This window comes from Chrysemys picta, chromosome 12 (assembly GCF_011386835.1).
Source record: "Chrysemys picta bellii isolate R12L10 chromosome 12, ASM1138683v2, whole genome shotgun sequence".
In the NCBI taxonomy this organism is placed as follows: domain Eukaryota; kingdom Metazoa; phylum Chordata; order Testudines; family Emydidae; genus Chrysemys; species Chrysemys picta.
This window is the reverse complement of record NC_088802.1, coordinates 10,813,443-10,834,907: the sequence shown is the minus strand read 5'-3', so window position 1 is coordinate 10,834,907 and position 21,465 is coordinate 10,813,443. Positions and strand designations below refer to the sequence as shown.

Sequence of the window (21,465 nt, the reverse complement as noted above, 5' to 3'; positions counted from 1 at the left end):
GCAGGGGGGGGCTGCCCGAAGCCAGCAGCTCGGCTCTTACAGTCTGAGAGGGGAGGAGCAGCTCAGCTGGAGTCCAGGTAGGAGAAGTGCCTGGCCAGCAGCTGGGGTCCAGAGGCAACGGGGCTGCTCGAAGAGTCAGGGAGCAGCAGCAGTTGCCGGAGCCTGCTCTAAGGTAAGCCAGGGATGCCAGCAAAGCTGGGAGTACCTAGGGTTACCATATGTCCGGATTTTCCCGGACATGTCTGGCTTTTTGGGCTCCAAACCCCCGTCCGGGGGGAAATCCCCAAAAGCCGGACATGTCCGGGAAGATCAGGACATGCGGGCGGCGGTCGGGGGCCGGGGGCGCCCAGCGCCGGCGGGGCAGAGCGCCGGCGCTGCCGGGGAGCCTGGGGCACCGAGCGCCGCCGCTGCCGGGGGCCGGCTTGGCAGAGCGCCGGCCGGCGCTGCCGGGGGACCGGGGGCCGCCGGGGCAGAGTGCCGGTGCTGCCGGGGAGCCGGGGGCACCAAGCGCCGGCGCTGCTGGGGGGCCGGCGGGGCCGAGCACCGGCCGGCGCTGCCGGGGACCGGCGGGGCTGGGGGGATGCTCGGCTGGGGGGCCGGGGGCCGGCGGGGTCAGGGGGTGCTGAGCGGGTCGGGGGGCCGGCGGGGCTGGGGGGATGCTCGGGCGGGGGGCCGGGGGCCGGCGGGGCCAGGGGGTGCTCGGCCGGGGGCCGGCCCAGGCTGGAAACGCCGGGGGGGGACAGCCTGGGCCGCTCCTCCTCCCCCCACACCCTCCCTTACCTGCTTCAGGCTTCCCGCAAATCAAATGTTCGCGGGAAGCAGGGGAGGGGGCGGAGTTGGGGCGGGGACTTTGGGGAAGGGGTGGAGTTGGGGCGTGGGCGGGGCTGGGGGTGGGGCCGGGGGCCGGTGGAGTGTCCTCCTTTTGGAGGCTCGAAATATGGTAACCCTAATTTATGAAGTCATTAGGAGGTGAACTATCTCCAATTCAAGAGGTTAATCATTAATAGTTGCAGGATTTTCTTGCCATGCTGTATTAGGAGGAGAACATCACCAGACTGACATTTAAATTGTTTTCTTTAACTAAAACAACAACGTTCAGTATTCTGGATTTGTTTCTTCAACAGCAAACATAATATTTTAACAGAAAAGCATATTTTCCTCTCTTCTCACATTTGTCTCCAGACTCTTCCTTCTCCAGATCTATTCTGCCTCCAACAGTCTTGTATTCATTGAACTTTTTGAAACTGCAATTTTGGAGAGCGGTAAGGGATTAACTCTTTGTACACAAATTTGGAGAGGGACAATAGAGGTGAGGTCTGTTATTTCTCACCTCTATATATTAATTTATTTTAAAACATTTTTACTGTTAACAAGTATGTTACCTTTGGAGACACAAAGACAAAGTTTGAGAACTGGCAAACTAAGCATCTCTGATGGTATCTTCTAGACTGAGCACTGAGTCCCATTGGGTAAATAGAGAGATTTACCTAAGTAATCTATACAGAAGCCTGTGGACCCCATAAGACTGGGTCCTTAATGCATGAACTACAGGAACTCATTTACAAAAGTTTTCTTAAACATGACATGTCTATATTGTCTCATACTATAGAATTAGAATGTATAATCCCTATTCCATGATGAGAGATCTTTGAGCTATAATGTATCTTAATTAAAACTATCTTTAGATAAAATGGTTTTTGAGGAAAAAAATTATCAAAAAAATCCGAATTAAATAACAAAAATCTGATTTTCTTGATTTTTTTTTTAAATCATTGATTTTTATTCACTCTGGGAAGCAGTGTAAAACATGCCCTGGGATGGAGAATTAAGCAGTTCAGCAGTCCAGATGGTACCCTGGGGAATGTCTCACACTCGCTGTCTCCTGGCACCATTGTGCCTTCATCATCCTGATCCTGAAAGGGAAGTTACGCAGGGCAAATCAGAGAAGAGGAACCAGCCGACATCCTCAACTCCACCGACGTTGGTTTTGGCTAAATCCTGAACTCCCCCTGGCATGGGAGACTTGAGGTTCTGCTGCCAGCCTTCCCCTCATGCATCTGTTTCCTTCCCAATGGTCAGGGGTGAAAGTAACTTAAAGGACTTAGCCCAGGGGTGAGCAAACTTTTGGGCTCGAGGGCCACATGAGGGTTGTAAAATTGTATGGAGGGCGAGGTAGGGAAAACTGTGCCTCCACAAACAGCTTGGCCCTGCCCCCTATCCATCCCCTCCCACTTCCAAGCCCCTGACTGTCCCCCCTCAGAATCCCCAACCCCATCCAACCCACCCCCACTCCTTGTCTCCTGACCACCCCCTCCGGAGACTCCCCACCCTAACTGCCCCACCCAGAACCCTCCTGCCCAACCCCCCTTGCTCCCTTTCCAATTACAGCCCCATCCCCTATCCACCCCCTGCCCCCTGACAGACGCCCGGGACTCCCACGCCCCATCCAACCCCCCCTGCTCCCTGACTGCCCCCTCCAGAGACCCACCCAACCACCACCCCGGAACCCCAACCGCTATTCAACCCACCCTGCTCCCTGTTCCCTGATTGCCCCCCGGGAGCTGCTGCCACTTATCCAACCCCACATCCCTGTCTCCCCTATCATGCTACTCAGAGCAGCGTGTCTGGCTCCGCAAGGATCTAGACACACTGCTCCGTGGAAGCGCACAGCCCCACCCCCAGAGCACTGCCCACACGGTCAGCCTTGTTTGTCATCAGGCAATCCACACAGGAGAGAGACCCCACAAGTGCTTGGACTGTGGGAAAAGTTACATACAGAAGTTTTTTGGTTGAAGGATGGCTACTTTTAAATCTGTTGTTGAATGTCCAGGGAGATTGAAGTGTTCTCCTACTGGCTTTTGTATGTTACCATTCCTGATTTGTGTCCACTTATTCTTTTACATAGACACTGTCCGGATTGGCCAATGTACATAGCAGAGGCGCATTGCTGGCACATGATGGCATATATTACTTTAGTAGTTGTGCAACTGAATGTGCCCTTGATAGTGTGGTTGATATGGTTGGGTCCTATGATGGTGTCGCTAGAGTAGATATGGGGACAGAGTTGGCAACGGGGTTTGTTGCAGGGATTGGTTCCTGGGTTAGTGTTTCTGTGGTGTGTAGTTGCTGGTGAGTATTTGCTTCAGATTGGGGGCTGTCTGTAAGCAAGGACTAGCTTGCCTCCCAAGGTCTGGATGGAAGCTGGAGGCAGGTAGGTAAGTATAGCGGTCAGTAGGTTTCCGGTATAGGGTGGTGTTTATGTGACCAGCACTTATTTGCTGTGGTGTCCAGGATCTCTTGTGTGGACTGGTCCAGGCTGAGGTCAATGGTGTGGTGGAAATCGTTGAAATCCTGGTGAGGGAGGGGTTCCTCTCCCCAGGAACTCCAGTGGACCAGGGCCAAGCCTGCAGAGGGGCTCCTCTCCCTGCCTGCCTTCACGGCCCTCGATAGCCAACAGGTCCCGCCCTCCCCATGTCGCACCGTGTCCTGCGTTGGGATGACAGAGAGTTTCTTTGCCCCACTCACCCCACACGGATCCCTCTTGTGATACCCTCTGCACCCCATGTTCACCACTTGTGTAGGGTTATGATATTTTGTGTGCATAGTGTGCCTGGTGAGGGATCATTGGTAAACTCATGATCTGCTGAATATTGTGCCGTTGAAATGCATGTGACACCATTTCATATAGAATGGTGAGATTTCAATGTATGTTTGTTACTAGCCTGACCATATGCCAGGTGCCCCAAAAGAGGACACTAATGGGGGGTGGCAGCTGATAGAGTGTGTAGAGTTAGGAGTGCTGGAGGGGGTGCTGTGGGGGTACTCATGAGGTGAGGGCAGTGTTGGCCGCTGTCACAGTGGCAGGGCGCTGGCAGCAGCTGTCAGTCAGCGTCGACATGCGGGATGCGCCGCCTCCCCTCAGGGCTGGGAGTCTGGGCCTGGGTGGGCGGGACCTGGCAGAAATCAATCAGCTATGGATGCAGGGCAATTGGATAGTTGGGAAGGTGACTAATCAGGGATGTTTCTGAGCTTCAGCCCTTGTGCTCTGCAAACACCCCCGGACATTTGCTGTTATGGCAAAACCCACTCAGCAGGCTCAAAGACGGAGATCTGTCCATAAAGACCCAGACATATGTCAAAGTTTTTGTTACAGAAATATGTCATAGTTCTGGGGATTGTCCCACTCAAACTCCTCAGAGATGACAAAGGACCGACTGTGGGTGTTAGAAAACCCTTATCTGGCCGTCCATCACCAACAGGAAGAAAGGGGTAAAGAAAGAAATTTATAATTCACCTGAAGGATGCTTTGGAGCTCACACACACCATGAAGTTGCCTGACCCCATGACTGTTGGCCCCTTACTGAAACTTAGTGGGGGGGTTTTGGTTGGTTTCTCCCAGTACCAAAAGACAGGAAGGGCCAATGAGAAATGAAAACCCTGAGACTAGTCCCCAGGGCGAATGGAGAGAGGCCAAGGCACTAGGTCAACCTCGTTGACAGGGCAGGCAGGCCAATGAAGGAGTCAGGTGCCAATTCTCTGTGTGAGCTGGAGCTGCCTGCCAGAGAAGGGCAGAGCTAAGGGGAGAGGAGCAGCCAGAGCTGGGTTGGAGGCAGAGGAGTAGAAGCACTGATGCAGAGGGAAGCTGGGTCTGGAGCAGTCTGGTGCTGGGTGTGGTGAGCAGCTGGGGAGAGCGAGGGGGAACCCTGGGCAGCGTGGGATGACATCATGTTTTCTATTCCTCTTTCCCATTTTTCCTTAATTTTTTAAATTACTTGCTGTTTAATAAATCGTATTTGTTCTGAACTCTAGGCAATGCTGAATAGCGACATCAGGGATGGGTCCGGAGTGAAGAGAGGACCCCAGAGTGGGGATACAACTCCCTAGCCTCTGTCCTGAGTGATCACAACAAAATTGGGGATGAAGACCCTGCAGGAATCTTGGGGCCAGCCTTGTCGGGGTTTCAGACACCGGAGTGGGAGGGGAGTCCTGGAGGTCAGTCAGGTCTCCAGGTAAAGGGAGCGAGGACTCAGCTCCTTTTGCTATTCCATACAATCAGGGTGGTATATAAGCCAGAAAAGTTCCCCACAATAGTGTTACCGAAATATCGGGTCCACCTAGCTGAGAGCCAATAACAGCCAGACAGGGATAAGGAAGAGTTGCTTTATTCTGCAGAAGAAAGGAGAGCTTTGCACCTTAGTACAAAAACTCTGTCTTACACACATTTTACAGATCCTTTATACACATTCAGACCAAGGTCCTTGCAGTGTTAACACTTGATTGGTGGTTGTCAGACCCGTGCTTTTGCTATCTGGTCAGTGAAAACGGGCTTGGGACCAGCTCCAACTACCTTAAGGCCTTGAAGGGAAAACAGTTGAAAAGTTCAGGCTACTGTGTACTTGAAGTGTCTGCTTCCCCCTAATGGCCACTGGTTGACATAAAGGCTGCTCTGTTAAGGGGGGGTGACTAGTAACTTTCACAGTCCCCCCTTCGGGCCTGACAAACCCCAAAATTGTCAGGCCCGTTACGCAATTTGCGATCAAGCTGGAGGGACAGATACTGGGTTTTCTTATGGACAGCAGAGCTTTCGATCATAGCATTACACAGGCATTTGGCACATTGTATCATTGTCCAAATAACACATAGAAAGAAAAGAATCCATTTAACAATTGTTTGAAAGAGCCCCGTAAACCATGACCCAGGGTCTGGAAGGAGGTCCTCAAAACTAAAGGTGTGATCAAGAGATACAGCATGGAAAACAACAGCAGCATTCTGTTTATACATAGGTCATTCTGATATCTTGTTTTGCTCACTAAGGTAGACTCTTAGTCTACATTCCATATTATCTACACAAGGTCGCAACAACTTCTCACACAGTTCTTTCCCGCTCGCCTCACACATTCCTCGATTCTACAAATCTCGCATTATTAGGGTTACAGTTAGCCTAACTCTTGCTAACGAACTGTCATGCATTGCATCCCCTTCCTGTCAGTTCTTTCTCTGCTTCCACAACCCCCCCTTTTGTATACTAGTACAACAAACATTTTCAAATCTCTATTTGCATTAAGTCTTGGAATTCAGATTTTACTTCAGATGCTTCAACCTAAAGGGTTTTGATTGGATGTAATGACAATGTATGATGAGCATGGACATGAAAGGTATTACTATTATTACGTCTTTTACAACAATAACATAATCCTAAGCTAACTAATAACAATACAAGCAATAACATTCCCATAGCAATACTATAATGGGGTTGTTGTACAATCTTAGTCATAAAGCACAATACATCATACTTAGTACATAAAATAGATACTCTATAAACAGTATGAAAGGCATACTTTTCAACTTGATATATATTTTGAAGCATGTGAATTTGCCCTTGTACTTCAGAGATTTTCTGAATCTCTGGTAACAGTGAAAACAAATTCTGAAATCTATCAGATACTAAACTAGTCCAATTAAAGGGTATCTGGAACTTAAGGGCTACTTGAAAAACTCTATCTGCAGGCCAGTAAATGATATGGTTGCCTGCAGTGGTAGTGAGATTAAAATGTATGTCTTGCGATATGGTGTCATTAACATACACACAGCTATCATTAGCTTGAAAAAATAAGTGTCCTGTCAGGGTAGTTCCTTGTCCCCTACCCTCCCAGCAAACGTAGTCATGAAGAGTAACAACTTCTCCTGGCTTCAGTTTACGGATACACTGAAGCTGTGGGGATTCTAATGACCAAAATGTCCATTGACTCCCTAACCCCATCCAAATGTCAGATGTAATCCCAGGAGCACTGACTAAAAATCGATTGGGCATACCAGGAGGTCTAATTTCCCAGATGTCTCGGTGAATTACCCAATCCCACATGCATCCTCCCCATGGACCCGGCAGGATTCGGTATGTGGGAGCCCACACCCCCCCCAACCGGTCCATATGCTTGGAAGGAGCACTGAGAATGTCTGCACTTCCACCCAGAAAGTCTCCAAGTATGTCTCCATGGCCACAGATCAGATGGTACTCCTGATGTGTCTGTAAGGGCAGTGGGCCAAGCCTGATGCTCTAGATCATTCCGAATGGCCATTAGCTGGTCATTCAGGAAATCCTGAATTTCTGAACATGCTAGATCCCACTGCAATGCCTTCCCAGCCTCAGTGATATTCAATACCATCTCTGTCAGTAACTTCTGGGTCATAGAACTAAGGGCGGAGATAACATGTAACTCACCAATTCCAGCCTGTACCTGGGTTAGCTGTGCTCCAGAAACAAGGCCAATGGCCTTCTCTAGTTGCCCCAATTTCTCATCATGTTCTTGGTTCTTAAAAATATTCCACACTGCTGCTGCACTATTGGCCCCATCCCACAGGGATCCGGTCAAGTCACTTTTCTTTCTAGAGGAAATAACCCAAGCCCTCTGTTGTGCTAATCTAATGGCAGCCCCCTGTGAGCAATTTGGGTATGTAGAGGTGATCTGGAAACTGAATAAGGGTAATGAAAATTTAACAGTCCCTAGTGTAGTGTTAATCACAGTTCATTGATATCCTAATACATTTCTTTTTGGTGTAGTACTATACCACATTCCCAAGCATGGGTCCCACAAGTTTCTTCCTGCCAGTGTATAATTCTTTGTTTCTTCACCAGGGTCAGTTCTTAATGTCTCTTGTAGTCAGGAATCCCTGGACTTTGGTGGTTCCAATGAAGCAAGTGTTCCTTCTTCTCTTTTCCTGAAACAGTGTGGTTTAGCATCATACAGGGGAGAGGTTACTAGCACATCACCCTGTAATGGTTTTGCTTCTTCTAGAAAAATCCAGAGGCACAGTAGGTCTGTCAGTGGACAAGGGAGAGGTTACTAGCACTTCACCTTGTCTTTTTTCCTTTTTCCTGCTGTCCAGAAGGCACAGCAGAGCTAGAAGGAGAAATAGGCTTATCAGTCGGAGAGTCCTCCCGAGGTGGAGGGGTCTTTTTACAGTGAGAAGCATGGGTCCAGGCAGGTAGTCCTTGGCACTTCACAGCAGTGTTGGTGGTTAACAGCACTTGGAAAGGGCCTTTCCAGTGTGGAGCCAAAGCAGTCTTTTGTTGATGAACTTTACATAGACTCAGTCTCCTTGTTTCAATCAATGGCAGGGCTGCTAGGGTCTTTGGGTAGCACTTTTATCTGTGAGAAAATAAACCTAACACATTTCATTAATGCCTGGCAGTGTTTTGCAGATCTCATAGTTGCTTGGGCACATTCAGCCCCCCCTTTTCTTGGCTATCAGCCAAGTCTTAGCTGTGGGCAGTGTCCTTGGATGGGCCAGCATCTTATCTTTGGACCGAGCTTGCTGGCTATTTTTTTTCCAGTTAACTCGTTCTGTTCTTTTTCCTGCTTCCCTTCTTGGGTTCTTTTAACCTACAAAGGAAACTTCCACTCTTCACTCATACACCTTCTCCCAAAAATGAACACATACACAATTGCCATTATACAGTACATTAGTCTTATTACTCAATGTATGCCATGTACACCCTTCCAGTAAAATAACTTTATTACAGAGCTTTGGAGCAACAAACCAGGACAAGCACACCCACCTTTGAGGAGTCCACTCGGTACAACCTCTGGTGTCCAATTGCTTTCCTCCCTCCCCAGCCCTCTGGCTAGAAATCTGAGGTAGCCAGAAGGATCCCATGGGCAATATGGGGAATGGGTTAATCTTCCATGTCCTTGCTTCCAAAGACTGTTGGTATGCAAATTTTAACAACAATTTTGGCCATAGAACATAAAAATAATTCCTATTGTGCCAGTAAATGCATGGTACGTTGAATGCTATTCAGCTGGCATCCGTTTTCTCTGATGATCTGAAAGACATAAGAACAGAGGTCTGCCCCTTCTGGGCAGTCAGTCATTGCTTAAAATATTTCCTTTATATACACGTACTCTTGTTGATTTTAGGCAAAACAGAGGAATTACCCCATATTTCCTTTATTTGTTTCATAGGCAGCCCAGGTTTCAGTGGCTTCTACCTTATTAGTTAGAAAATTGCATTAATACAGATGCTTTCTGGCTTGCTTCCAGATCCAAAGCTATCCACAGCTTAAAGATTCTTACTTAAAAAAAAAAAAAGGACACAATTCACTTTCCCAGACTTTTGATTGCCTTTTACTTCTAACTCCTGCTTTCAAACACCCAGTGATCTGAAAGAGACAACACAACCTATATTGGTAGGTTTGCATTTCTTTTACCTCTGCTACAATATACACTGCACATGTTCTGGGGAAAATGCACATCCTCTCCACAATTCAATTTCCACAACACTAGCCACATCAATTTCTACACAAGTTGTAACTATTTCTTTTAAACACCGGGTAAAGACCATTTACTTAACATATAATCTGAAGGGCTATCCTCAGAGGGTTTTACCAGAGACCCACCCATCTGCCTGCTGACACTCTAACAGAGAATTACACAGAGAACAGAGGGAATTATGGCCTAATTACCAGAGACCCACCCACCTGCCTGCTGACACTCTAACAGAGAATTACACAGAGAACAGAGGGAATTATGGCCTAATAGGATCCTATTACAGGAATTTCTACTAATACTGACCGCTACAGGGGACGGGACAGAAGGATCCCAATTCGACCTCAGAGCTTCATCGCACGCAATGGCTTCCACTCTGAGGAATTACGAATGAGAGGCTCAGTTCCGTCCACACACCTAACGCCCAAATGTATAAGACAGAAATTCATTAACCGGTTAGCCAGACCAGAACCAGATAGTGTCTCCTTATCCTATTAGGACTCACCTTATCGGAGCACGAACCCCAGGGGCTGCGGTGAAGCAGAGAAAAGGGGCGAAACACCCCGTTGGCGCTGTTCCCAATTCGCCGCAGCCGTCCGGAGTCCAATGTCCGAGCTAGGATAGTCCCATCTGGGTCGCCAGTAACTGTTACCGAAATATCGGGTCCACCTAGCTGAGAGCCAATAACAGCCAGACAGGGATAAGGAAGAGTTGCTTTATTCTGCAGAAGAAAGGAGAGCTTTGCACCTTAGTACAAAAACTCTGTCTTACACACATTTTACAGATCCTTTATACACATTCAGACAAAGGTCCTTGCAGTGTTAACACTTGATTGGTGGTTGTCAGACCCGTGCTTTTGCTATCTGGTCAGTGAAAACCGGCTTGGGACCAGCTCCAACTACCGTAAGGCCTTGAAGGGAAGACAGTTGAAAAGTTCAGGCTACTGTGTACTTGAAGTGTCTGCTTCCCCCTAATGGCCCTGGTTGACATAAAGGCTGCTCTGTTAAGGGGGGGGTCACTAGTAACTTTCACAATAGTAAGACTGTTCCCCCCACTTACCTCGCTGCATATTTATTGGTTTCTCGTAAAGTTAGTTAGAATTATAGGGGAAACTGTCTCAGCGGCCACTAGTAAGAGTTGCTGGCCACACTCTGAGGCCACCAAATTTGGTCGTGAGAATCCCTGGGCTAGATGCTCATGATGGGCCCTTCTGACCTTAGAGCCTGTGAGTGGAACAGGAGCCGGACACAGAGATGCTGCAGCGCGATGGGTTTATCGCTAGGACCCAGGAGCAGCTGGGAGGCGGCTCTGGGGGGAGCGAACGCTGGGCTCAGGCCCGGCAGCAGGAAGTGACTCGCAGCCGCTGCCGGGACTCTGGCTCCAGGCGAGATCCCCGAGCCCCGGCGGCTGGTGCTGGGAGCCCGGAGCCCTGGCTGCAGCCGGGAGAGGGGAATCTCCAGCAGGGCCCTTCCCGCTGCTCCCCAGGAGCCTCTCCCAGGGCAGAGCCCCCAGCCCGGCCAGGGCCATTCCCGGCCCGGCCCCTGCCCCAAGGGGCCCCGCTCGGAGGGAAGGTGAGAGAAACCCGCCCCCCCAGCACACCCGGGCTGCAGGGGGAGGAGGGAGCAGGAGGCGGTTGCTGGCGATGCGGGGGGCAGGCTGTGATGGGGGCTGGGGTGCACTGAAGGGAAGATGGGTGGATCGAGGGGATTGTGGGGTGGAGAGGAGCGTGGCTGGTATGGGGAAAGATGTGAGTCGGGGGCACTGCGAGGGAAGGGTGTGTGTGGGGAGACTGGCAGTGGACAGAGGTAAAAACCCAGCCCCCCACACCCACACCCTGCTCCCAGTGTGTTATTGTCAGACGCACCCGTGCTCGTGTGGTCAGTGCAGGGCCGGCTCTAGATTTTTTGCCGCCCCAAGGAAAAAAAATGTGGCTGCCCCCACCCCAGAGCCCTGGGCTCCCCCCCTGCACCCTTCTGCTGCCCCAGCCCTGGGGTCTCCCCCCCCATCCACACCCCCTGCCACCCCAGACCTGGGCTCTCCCCCCCACCACGTGCCGCCCGAGCTCAGGGCTCCCCTTTTCCCCCCCACCAGTGCCCGCCCACCCACACACCCCTTGCTGCCCCAGCCCTGGGTTCTCCCCTCAATCCACCTGCACCCTCCTTCTGCCCCAGCCCTGGATCACTGGTAACTTGCTCCCAGGGTGGGTCATTCAGCAATTTTGGATGTGCACAGAACACAGACAGGATTGGTTCCCATATGGTTACAGAACTGCAGTAAAGTGGAACCATTTTCACCTTGTGTGATTGGAGGATATCTGGATGCATATTATAAGCCTGTTCCCCATCAATGAGGAAAAGTTGAAGTGTCTTTATTATTCTTTTGTTCCACTCTTTGTTTCTATGCGGAATTTGCCAATGCGATGTCACTGTCTTCCTTTCAAACAAATTAAACTAAAAAAAAAAGGCAGTGGCTGTTGAAAATAGCAATTCCAGTCCTAAAATCCACTGGGAAGCATTTCTTGCTCAATTTTATCCTACTTTTTCTACAGCAAATTAGAGTGGATCAGTATATTTGATTTGGGAGAATTGAAGTAACAGCTGCCCAAATTGAGTTTGAGCACTCCTGGATTTTGAGGTGTTCAGATCTGGAAGGCAGGTGCTGGATTCCCTTTCTGAATATTAGCTAAATCTGGAAAGGAAAAGTCAATTTCTGCTTCCATGGCTCAGAAGTGGAAATCCTCCTACGTGCCTGATACTGTATCTAAAGCTGCCCTCTAGCAGAGCCTCCCCTCCCTTACTTTTCATTTTAAATTCTAGTGGGATCCACATACCTCCCTTGCTAGGTTTCAGATAGAAAGGGGCACTGTCCATTTAGTCCACCCAATTCCTTCTTTGGGGTCTGCAAGGTGAGGTCACACCAGTATCCCTAATCCAGTCTGGGGAAGTCTTCTGAAGGGAATATCTGGGCCAAAGCCTTCTACTCCTTGGGCATACTTGTTGCCCATTCACAGTTCCACCCCGCTCTAGCAATGAGCTCTCCCTTCACAACAAGCTGCAGGATGAGGTTTCAGCTACCATACTCCCTCCCCCTCCCTTTCCTGTTAATAGAGGCCAAGGGAATGCTGGGAAATGTAGTTCTTTCCCTGCTCCAGGGCTGGCTCTATAGGCAGGGAACTAACCAAGGAACTACAGCTCCCAGGGCCCCTGTTGGCTCTCAGCTCCCAGGCTGGATCCCTGCCCGCTGGTGTCCTTGCAAATGGGCTGCCCCAAGAAGGTGCTTGCTTTGCTGGTGCCTAGAACCTCCCCTGGGTCTGTGTCTCATGAGTTTTGGGGTCGCCCAGGGACCTGGTCTGATTTCTGGGCAGGATTCACATCTCAGCCACACCGGAGTCACTACTGCTTTGGGCAGGCAGGGAGTGTGGATGGGCCAATGGGATCAGCCTCTGCCTGCCTGTCCATGGGGGCTGCTGAGGGAGTCCAGGGCAGCTCATTCTTTAGGTGATGCCATCACAGGGCTCCTGCTGCTCCTAAGGGAGAGGAGTTTACACGGCACTGTGGGGAAATCTCCCAAAGTGGCCCCTTTAGTTCTGCTTTTTTTCCTAGCATTTGGCTCAGAGATACTGTTACTGGGAGGGTCTGAAGAGTCTGGGGGTAATCGGGGTGTGACATGGACTGAAGCCCCTTCTGTAACCTCCCCCATCACCACTCTCACCCCAACAGGCTGAGGAATCACGTCCACGTTTTGCTCCAGATGGGCCCGTCTTCCAGGAAAGAGGGAAGGGAAATGTCTGTGATGGAGCCAGCTCAGGTAGGGGATTATCAGGGGCAGGGAGGAGACAGGGTGTGATAAACCTGCTGTTTTTCTGAGTGGGCCCATTGGTGATGGGGGAGGGGAGACGGGACATTCCCCCATTTCTCAAACAGGATACAACCCCCTTGCACAGGGCTGGGAACATTTTCAAGGCTCCCAGTGCTGGAGTGAGACCCCACTAGCCTGAGGCTGCTGTGAATTATGAAGGAAAGTTGTCGGGTTTCCTGTCCCTGTCCCTGGCTTAGGGCTCTGCTTCCCATATTAGCCTGTGGCTGCCACGTGTGTGGGAAATGAAACGACCCTGCCCTGCTCTGTGTGCTGGGGTGGACAAGGAGCTCTGACCTTCTCCCCAGCCCCTGAAGCCTCCTGGCTGCTCTCAGCAGGGTGGGGGTGGGATTCTGCTACTCTGGCCCTCCCAGAGCTTCCATTTCTTTATCCTTCCTCCCACGTTACTAGTGGGATTGTTGCTGGGGCAGCAAGTACTGAGTGGGGGACTTCTGTTGTTTCAGTTACCAGTGACGTTCGAGGAGGTGGCTGTGTATTTCACCGAGGGGCAGGGGGCTCTGCTGGACCCCGCTCAGAGAACCCTCTACAGGGACGTCATGCAGGAGAACTACGATACAGTGACCTCGCTGGGTAAGGGATTCCCGTTCCTTCAGATACTAGAAGTAGGGTGACTGGATGAGAGAGGTGAAATATCAGGGCACGGGGGGGGAGCCAAACAAAAAACAAAAAACAAGCCGGCGGTGAAGGAAAACAAAAAAAAAACGCCGGAGCACAGGAAAAATTGGTGGGGGCTGAGAACCCACCGGCGCCTCCACGCCCCGTCCCGCCCGCACCAGATTGCCTCCGTTCCGTATCCACCTCCCACCTCGGGGAGGGAGGTGGGCAGCACGCAGAGCCCCTCCCCCAGCCAGAGGGACCCCCCAGGGGGCCAGTTGAGTCCCAGCAGTGCTAGCCTTACCTGGAGTGGCTCCCAGGAAGCATCCAGCAGGCAGGTCCCGTCCCTCTGGCTCCTAAGGTCGCTCGGGTCAGGAAGGGTCGAAGGGGGTGGGTGGGCTTGCTGCCGGCGCCTACAACCCCACACCCCAGCACTCAGCATAGACCTCCTCACTGCCTCTGTGCGTGCCTGGGGAGTGGGGCTACAGCACTCTGCAGGCTCATGCCGGCCGGCGGGGAAGAGCCAGGAGTTCATTTGTGCTTCCCCATGCCCAGGAAGAAGATGTGAGTGGCGACGGCTTTCGTCCTCCACCAGACAGTCCCCTGATATCAGGACATAGTGCGTCCCAGCCGATGTAAGGTCGGGACATGGGACAAATACCCTAAAATCGGGACTGTGCTGATAATATCGGGTCGTCTGGTCACCCTAACTAGAAGCCGTGGGGTCTGAGTGTCTGAATCTGGTCAGGTTCTTCCTTGGTCAGTTAGATCAGAGGCGAGTGGTTCCATAATGCACAGCTGCCGTATGAGAGAGACTTGCATCTCTGTGCCCTCTCCAGTGGGACATTGGTGTCAAAATCCAATGGACAAGCTAAACCATCCCCACCCCTCCAGCTTTCAAAGGGGCATAAATCCAGCATTGTCCTGACTGTGTTGTTTCTCGGCTTCACACACAAACCCTGTTCACCTCCCTCCTTGGGAATAGCTCCAGCCATGGGGAGTGCTCTGGGCTCTGCAGGTTTAGAAAGAAGCAGGGGTTTAAGTGCAGAGCTGTGTGAGAGTCAGCAAGGCCCCCAGAGTGCACAATCCTGGGGACGCCTAGTGAGAGTGTAGTAATAATTCAATTCACCTCCCCAGACAACTCCCTCTGCACAAGGGGGCTCACTGACCATTTCCCCATCCTCTTGGATTAACCGCTCCTCCAGCAGAGCACAGGGACAGGTTGCACTCACGGAATGTTCTTTCTGACAAATACTCCACCAATGCTCCATGCACCGTGATCTTGTCTGATTTCACCCTCTGCACAGGATTTCCAATTCCCAAACCTGAGCTCATCTCCCGGCTGGAACGAGGGGAAGAGCCGTGGGTGCCCGATCTCCAGGCCTGCAAAGAAAGAAGGCTTCCGAGATGCACCCATACAGGTGAGGACTGACACAGAAACAATCTAGGGAATGAAAGAAGTTGAGAATCCCAAAATATGGTGTGAGTAAGCGCCCTCAGTTCTTCCTCATCTCAGCCAGGACAGGGCTGCAGTCATCAGATATAGCTCATGCCATTCTATCCAGCCTCTTAGCTGCAGGAGTTTGCTTCCCAGCTTTCCTTCCCTGTGAGTGTTTGAGTGGGATGTGGTGGCAGAGTGCAATTACTCACTCTTTGTGTTGGGTTTCCCCTTGGTGCTCTTCCTCTTTCTCCCCAGCACAATGACTCCTGTCTGGATTGTGTCTCTCCCAGTAGGTGCTGAGCGAGAGAGTGAGAATCAGCAGGGGAATCATCATGAGGAAGTTCCCGGGGAAGTGGAACTGCAGGGGACCTTTGTGGGAAGAGCTGAAGGGAATTTTTCCCAGTGCTTGGAGCAGGAAGAAGGCTGGGGTAACTGGCACAGGTCAGAGAGGCTTCTGGAAAACCACGCAGGGAAGAGAGTGGATGAATCTATTAACGCTGGGGGAGGAGGCAAGGATCCCAGAGCGCAGCAGACAAATCCCAAGGAAGAGACACCCGGGCACTACCCTCAGTTTGCGAAAGAATTCATTGTGAGATCACAGCTTGTGACACATCAGACAATCTATACTGGAGGGAAACCCCCTCAATGCTTGGACGATGGGGAAAGTTTTAATAAGCTCTCAGATCTTAATAACTATGGGAGCAGCCACACTGAAGAGAAACCCGCTCAATCCCTCCAGTGGGGGAAATGTTTCATTTCGAAGACACATATAATTAGACATCAGTTAAGCCACACAAGGGAGAGACCCCATAAGTGCTTGGACTGTGGGAAAAGATTCATAAGAAAGTCAAACCTTGTTAAACATCAGGCAATCCACAGAGGAGAGAGACCCCACAAGTGCTTAGACTGTGGGAAAAGTTTCATACAGAAGTCAAACCTAGTTCGTCATCAGGCAATCCACACAGGAGAAAGATGCCACAAGTGCTTGGACTGTGGGAAAAGTTTCATAAGAATGTCACACCTTGTTAAACATCAGGCATTACACACAGGAGCGAGACCCCATAAGTGCTTGGACTGTGGGAAAAGTTTCATACAAAGGTCAGACCTTGTTCATCATCAGGCAATCCACACAGGAGAAAGACCCCACAAGTGCTTGGACTGTGGGAAAAGTTTCATAAGAAAGTCAAACCTTGTTAAACATCAGGCAATCCACACAGGAGAAAGACCCTACAAGTGCTTGAACTGTGGGAAAAGTTTCATAAGAAAGTCAAACCTTGTTCAACATCAGGCAATCCACACAGGAGAGAGACCTCACAAGTGCTTGGACTGTGGGAAAAGTTTCATGAAAAGGTCAGACCTTGTTAAACATCAGGCATTACACACAGGAGCGAGACCCCACAGGTGCTTAGACTGTGGGAAAAGTTTCATAGAGAGGTCAGAGCTTGTTAAACATCAGGCAATCCACACAGGAGAGAGACCCCACAAGTGCTTGGACTGTGGGAAACTTTTCATACAGAGTTCACACCTAGTTCGTCATCAGGCAATCCACAGAGGAGAGAGACTCCACAAGTGCTTGGACTGTGGGAAAAGTTTCAAAAGAAGGTCACACCTAGTTCGTCATCAGGCAATCCACACAGGAGAGAGACTCCACAAGTGCTTGGACTGTGGGAAAAGTTTCAAAAGAAGGTCACACCTAGTTCGTCATCAGGCAATTCACACAGGAGAGAGACCCCACAAGTGCTTGGACTGTGGGAAAAGTTTCAAAAGAAGGTCACACCTTGTTAAACATCAGGCAGTCCACACAGGAGAGAGACCCCACAAGTGCTTGGACTGTGGGAAAAGTTTTATAGAAAGGACAGAACTTGTTAAACATCAGGCTTTACACACAGGAGAATGACCTCACAAGTGCTTGAACTGTGGAAAAAGTTTCATAAGAAGGTCACACCTTGTTCAACATCAGTCAATCCACACAGGAGAGAAACCCCACAAGTGCTTGGACTGTGGGAAAAGTTTCAAAAGAAGGTCACACCTTGTTAAACACCAGGCAATCCACACAGGAGAGAGACCCCACAAGTGCTTGGACTGTGGAAAAAGTTTTATAAGAAAGTCAAACCTTGTTCAACATCAGTCAATCCACACAGGAGAGAAACCCCACAAGTGCTTGGACTGTGGGAAAAGTTTCATGAAAAGGTCATACCTTATTAAACATCGGGCTATCCACACAGGAGAGAGACCCCACAAGTGCTTGAACTGTGGGAGAAGTTTCATAAGAAGGTCACACCTTTTTTATCATCAGGCATTACACACAGGAGAGAGACCCCACAAGTGCTTGTACTGTGGGAAAAGTTTCATACAGCGGTCACACCTTGTTACACATCAGGCAATCCACACAGGAGAGAGGCCTCACAACTGCTTAGACTGTGGGAAAAGTTTCATACAAAGATCCGACCTTGTTAAACATCAGGCAATCCACACAGGAGAGAGACCCCACAAGTGCTTGGAGTGTGGGAAAAGCTTCAGAAGAAAGTCAAAACTTGTTCAACATCAGACAATCCACACAGGAGAGAAACCTCACAAGTGCTTGGACTGTGGGAAAAGTTTCACAGAAAGGTCAAACCTTCGTAAACATCAGGCAATCCACACAGTAGAGAGCCCCACAGGTGCTTGGACTGTGGGAAAAGTTTCATACAGAGTTCAGAGCTAGTTCGTCATCAGGCAGTCCACACAGGAGAGAGACCCCACAAGTGCTTGGACTGTGGGAAAAGTTTCTTAAGAAAGTCAAACCTTATTCAACATCAGGCAATCCACCCAGGAGAGAGACCCCACAAATGCTTCGACTGTGTGAAAAGTTTCATAAGAAGGTCACAGCTTGTTAAACATCAGGCATTACACACAGGAGAAACAGTCCAAGCACTTGTGGGCTCTGGGAAAAGTTTCATATAGCGTTCACACCTTGTTAAACATCAGGCATTGCACACAGAAGAGAGACCACACATGTGCTTGGACTATGGGAAAAGTTTCATACAAGGTCAGACCTTGTTAAACATCAGGCATTACACACAGGAGAAAGACCCCACAAGTGCTTGGACTGTGGGAAAAGTTTCATAGAGATGTCACAGCTAGTTCGCCATCAGGCATTACACACAGGAGAGAGACCACACTATGGGAAAAGTTTCATAAGAAGGTCACACCTTCTTTATCATCAGGCACTCCACACGGGAGAGAGAGCCCACAAGTGCTTGGACTGTGGGAAAAGTTTTATACAGATGTCACACCTTGTTCAACATCAGTCAATCCACACAGGAGAGACTCCAGAGGTGCTTGGACTGCTGGAAATGTTTCATATAGAGGTCTAGCCTCATTAAACATGGAAGAATCCACACAGGATCTAAACGTCTGTGACACATGGCAAGAAAGGGTTAAGTAACTTGTATGTAATTGACTCAGAGTCAACATTTAGAGAGAGATTTTAACAGTGTTTCTGCCTTAGATAAGCTAGAGTTTGAAATGTAAATGTGTATTTTTAAAGACTTGGAAGAAGAGGGCAAATCAGTAACCTAATTGCCTTCTATGTTGAGATAACTGGTTCTGTGGATGAGGGGAGAGCAGTAGATGTGTTATTCCTTGATTTTAGCAAAGCTTTTGATATGATCTCCTACAGTATTCTTGCCAGCAAGTTAAAGAAGTATGGGCTGGATGAATGGACCATAAAGTGGATAGAAAGCTGGATAGATCGTCGGGTTCAATGGGTACTGATCAATGGCTCCATGTCTAGTTGGCAGCCGGTATCAAGTGGCGTGTCCCAGTGGTCGGTCCTGGGGCCGGTTTTGTTCAGTATCTTCATTAATGATCTGGAGGATGATGTGGACTGCACCCTCAGAAAGTTTGCAGATGACACTAAACTGGGAGGAGTGGTAGATATGCTGTAGGGTAGGGATATGATACAGAGGGACGTAGACAAATTAGAGAATTAGGCCAAAATAAATCTGATGAGGTTCAACAAGGACAAGTGGAGAGTCCTGCACTTAGGATCAAAGAATCCCATTCATTGCTACAGACGAGGGACCGAATGGCTAGGCAGCATTTCTGCAGAAGAGGACCTCGGGTTTATGGTGGATGAGAAGCTGGATATAAATCAACAGTCTGCCCTTGTTGCCAAGAAGGCTAAGGGCATTTTGGGCTGTTAAAGTAGGGGCATTGCCAGCAGATCGAGGGATGTGATCGTTGCCCTCTATTCAACATTGGTGAGGCCTCATCTGGAGTATTGTGTCCAGTTTTGGTCCCCACACTACAAGAAGGATGTGGAAAAGTTGGAAGTCCAGCGGAGGGCAACGAAAATGATTAGGGGGCTGGAGCACATGACTTACGAGGAGAGGCTGAGAGAACGGGGATTTTTTAGTCTATAGAAGAGAAGAATGATGGGGGATTTGGTAGTTGCTTTCAACTACCGGAAAGGGGGTTCCAAAGAGGATGGATCTAGACTATTCTCAGTGGTACCAGATGACAGAACAAGGAGCAATGGTCTCCAGTTGCAGTGGGGAAAGTTTAGGTTGGATATGAGGAAACATTATTTCCCTTTCTGGGATGATTTAGTTGGGGATTGGTCCTGCTTTAAGCAGGGATCAATAATTCAGCCATTATAACCATCGCCAGTGCCACCTGCCCTATTCTAGCTCAGTCTCATTGAATTCGCTGGGGATAGGGGCTGAAGGATGGAGGGAATATTTATAGCTGAAATCACCAAAATGTGTTTTGCAAGGTTAATGTTAATCGGATATGTTCCGCTCACCTGCTCGGACATTTTCTCTGGCGAACCCGGAGACGGAAAGGAGCAGATGTTACCATCTTGGCTACCAATCCCCACTGTGACTCTCTACACTAGCAATTCTCAAAGTGTGGGCAGAGCCTCCCAATGAAGGCACAGGAATGTGTCAGGGGAGGCATGAACAGTGTGGGTTGTTTGTTTGTTTTTTAAAGAGCACTGGCTGTCGGCCTCAGTTGGCTGGGGCTCATGAAGAAGGAACAGGCCTAGCTGGGATGCGGGGATAAATGCTCAGGCTCTCAAACCCAGGTGGAGCAGCAGCACAGAAGTAAGGGTGGCAATGGGGTGATAAGTGTTGTGAACAGCGATATTGATGAATATCACTTTTCAGGTGGCCACCCTAACTTCTGTGCTGCTATTGGAGGTCTTCAGAGCTGTGCACATTGCTAGCGACTACTCTGCCTTTAGAGCTCGATGGTGATATACGTGCTTTTGAGGGTGGGGGCATAAGTGACTACAGACACAAAGAAGGCGGGCGGTGATGAAACACATCTGAGAACCACTGGTCTACACTCTTATGGGCACCACGTTTACAAAATGATAAATCTTCTCCAAAGTATGTCTTGTGCGGTATCATAGGAAAAGTCATCACCTGCTGAATATTAGTGTCCCATTAAAATGTGTCTATCAGCACTGTCCATGGAGCTCTGAGAGTTTGCTGTATGTTTGTTACATGCTGTAAAGCTGGAAAACGCCCACAGACAAGCTCCTCCTAGACAATGGCACCTGCACACCAGCTAGGTGCTAAGTGGGCAGTAATTGCTTAGCTGGCCATTCACCAGCTGTGGAGCTGGGAACAGGAGAGTTACAATTCACCGGAAGGACGGCTGGACGCTCACTTAGGCCACAGACTGATTGTCGCCTGCCCCCCGACTGGGGGATGAACCTCAAAGAGGAGAGTGGTATAAAAGCACAAGGGAGAATTGCCTCCATTTTTACCTCTCCTCTCCCATCTTTACAGAAGGAAGCAAAATGGCTTGAAAGGGAACAGGGATCTTGGACTGGGGAGGGTGGATCAAGGCTGGAAGGAAATCCAGCTTGGGTTTAAGAACTGTGAACTGCCTGCAACAGCGGGTGGGATGCGAAAACCTGCTTGCTTCTCATTTTCCTTAGTTTGGTAAAATTTAGGATTTAAAATGCATGTTTTAATTTTATAGTTTTAACCGGTTCTGACCTTTTACATCTTTCTCCCTTGTAATCCCTGAAAACCCCCTTGCTCCAGTTACTAAACTGGTTTTAGTGTTTTGTCTGGACCTGTGTGTTTTCATTGAAGTGTTTGGGGGATTTGACTGGAGAGAACAAGGCTGTGTCCTAATCCGGCCCCTTTTTGGGGGTGACCCACTAATTACTGAGTTTTTCCATCACCGTGAACAGACCGAGCAGTCCAAGATGCACATTCCCGGGGTGTAAGGGATGGAGAATTAAGCAGTTCAACAGTCCAGATTGTACCTTGTGGAATGTCTCAC

At 49.6% G+C, this 21,465-nt stretch overlaps 3 protein-coding genes and 1 long non-coding RNA gene across 5 annotated transcripts in view; 3 read left to right on the top strand and 1 right to left on the bottom strand.

The window, feature by feature from the left end:
* Positions 1-5,654, top strand: part of LOC122173389 (zinc finger protein 436-like) — a 49,813-nt gene extending 44,159 nt beyond the window's left edge. Inside the window, exon 6 of the transcript XR_010592024.1 lies at positions 970-5,654. The gene's annotated coding sequence lies outside the window, so the exon portion shown is untranslated. The remainder of the gene's footprint in view (positions 1-969) is intronic.
* The window catches only part of LOC101948742 (zinc finger protein RFP-like), a 1,201,957-nt gene that overhangs the window by 184,239 nt on the left and 996,253 nt on the right, over positions 1-21,465 (top strand). The gene's annotated exons all lie outside the window — the stretch shown is intronic.
* LOC135974985 (uncharacterized) lies at positions 5,147-10,450 on the bottom strand. The gene is made up of 2 exons (XR_010592049.1): positions 9,479-10,450; positions 5,147-9,401 (listed from the first exon to the last, which is right to left on the bottom strand). It is a non-coding gene; the product is annotated as an uncharacterized LOC135974985 (long non-coding RNA).
* LOC135974945 (zinc finger protein 436-like) lies at positions 10,628-21,252 on the top strand. Of its 2 annotated transcripts, none has more exons than XM_065564518.1 (5): positions 10,628-10,837; positions 12,986-13,073; positions 13,586-13,712; positions 15,044-15,157; positions 15,468-21,252. In XM_065564518.1, exons 2-5 carry the CDS (start codon positions 13,017-13,019, stop codon positions 17,072-17,074), a joined length of 1,905 nt encoding a protein of 634 aa, XP_065420590.1. In that variant the 5' UTR covers positions 10,628-10,837; positions 12,986-13,016; the 3' UTR covers positions 17,075-21,252. The 2 variants fall into 2 exon arrangements, with proteins under 2 accessions (XP_065420590.1, XP_065420591.1); XM_065564519.1 differs by having other exon boundaries at positions 10,631-10,837; positions 15,471-21,252.

Bases quoted from the DNA above. Each gene is read 5' to 3' on its own strand.
- LOC135974945 (XM_065564518.1), top strand. From the start codon at position 13,017: ATGGGCCCGTCTTCCAGGAAAGAGGGAAGGGAAATGTCTGTGATGGAG. The intron at 13,713-15,043 runs GTAAGGGATTCC...CCCTCTGCACAG, and splicing joins CGATACAGTGACCTCGCTGG to GATTTCCAATTCCCAAACCT. The intron at 15,158-15,467 runs GTGAGGACTGAC...TGTCTCTCCCAG, and splicing joins TCCGAGATGCACCCATACAG to TAGGTGCTGAGCGAGAGAGT.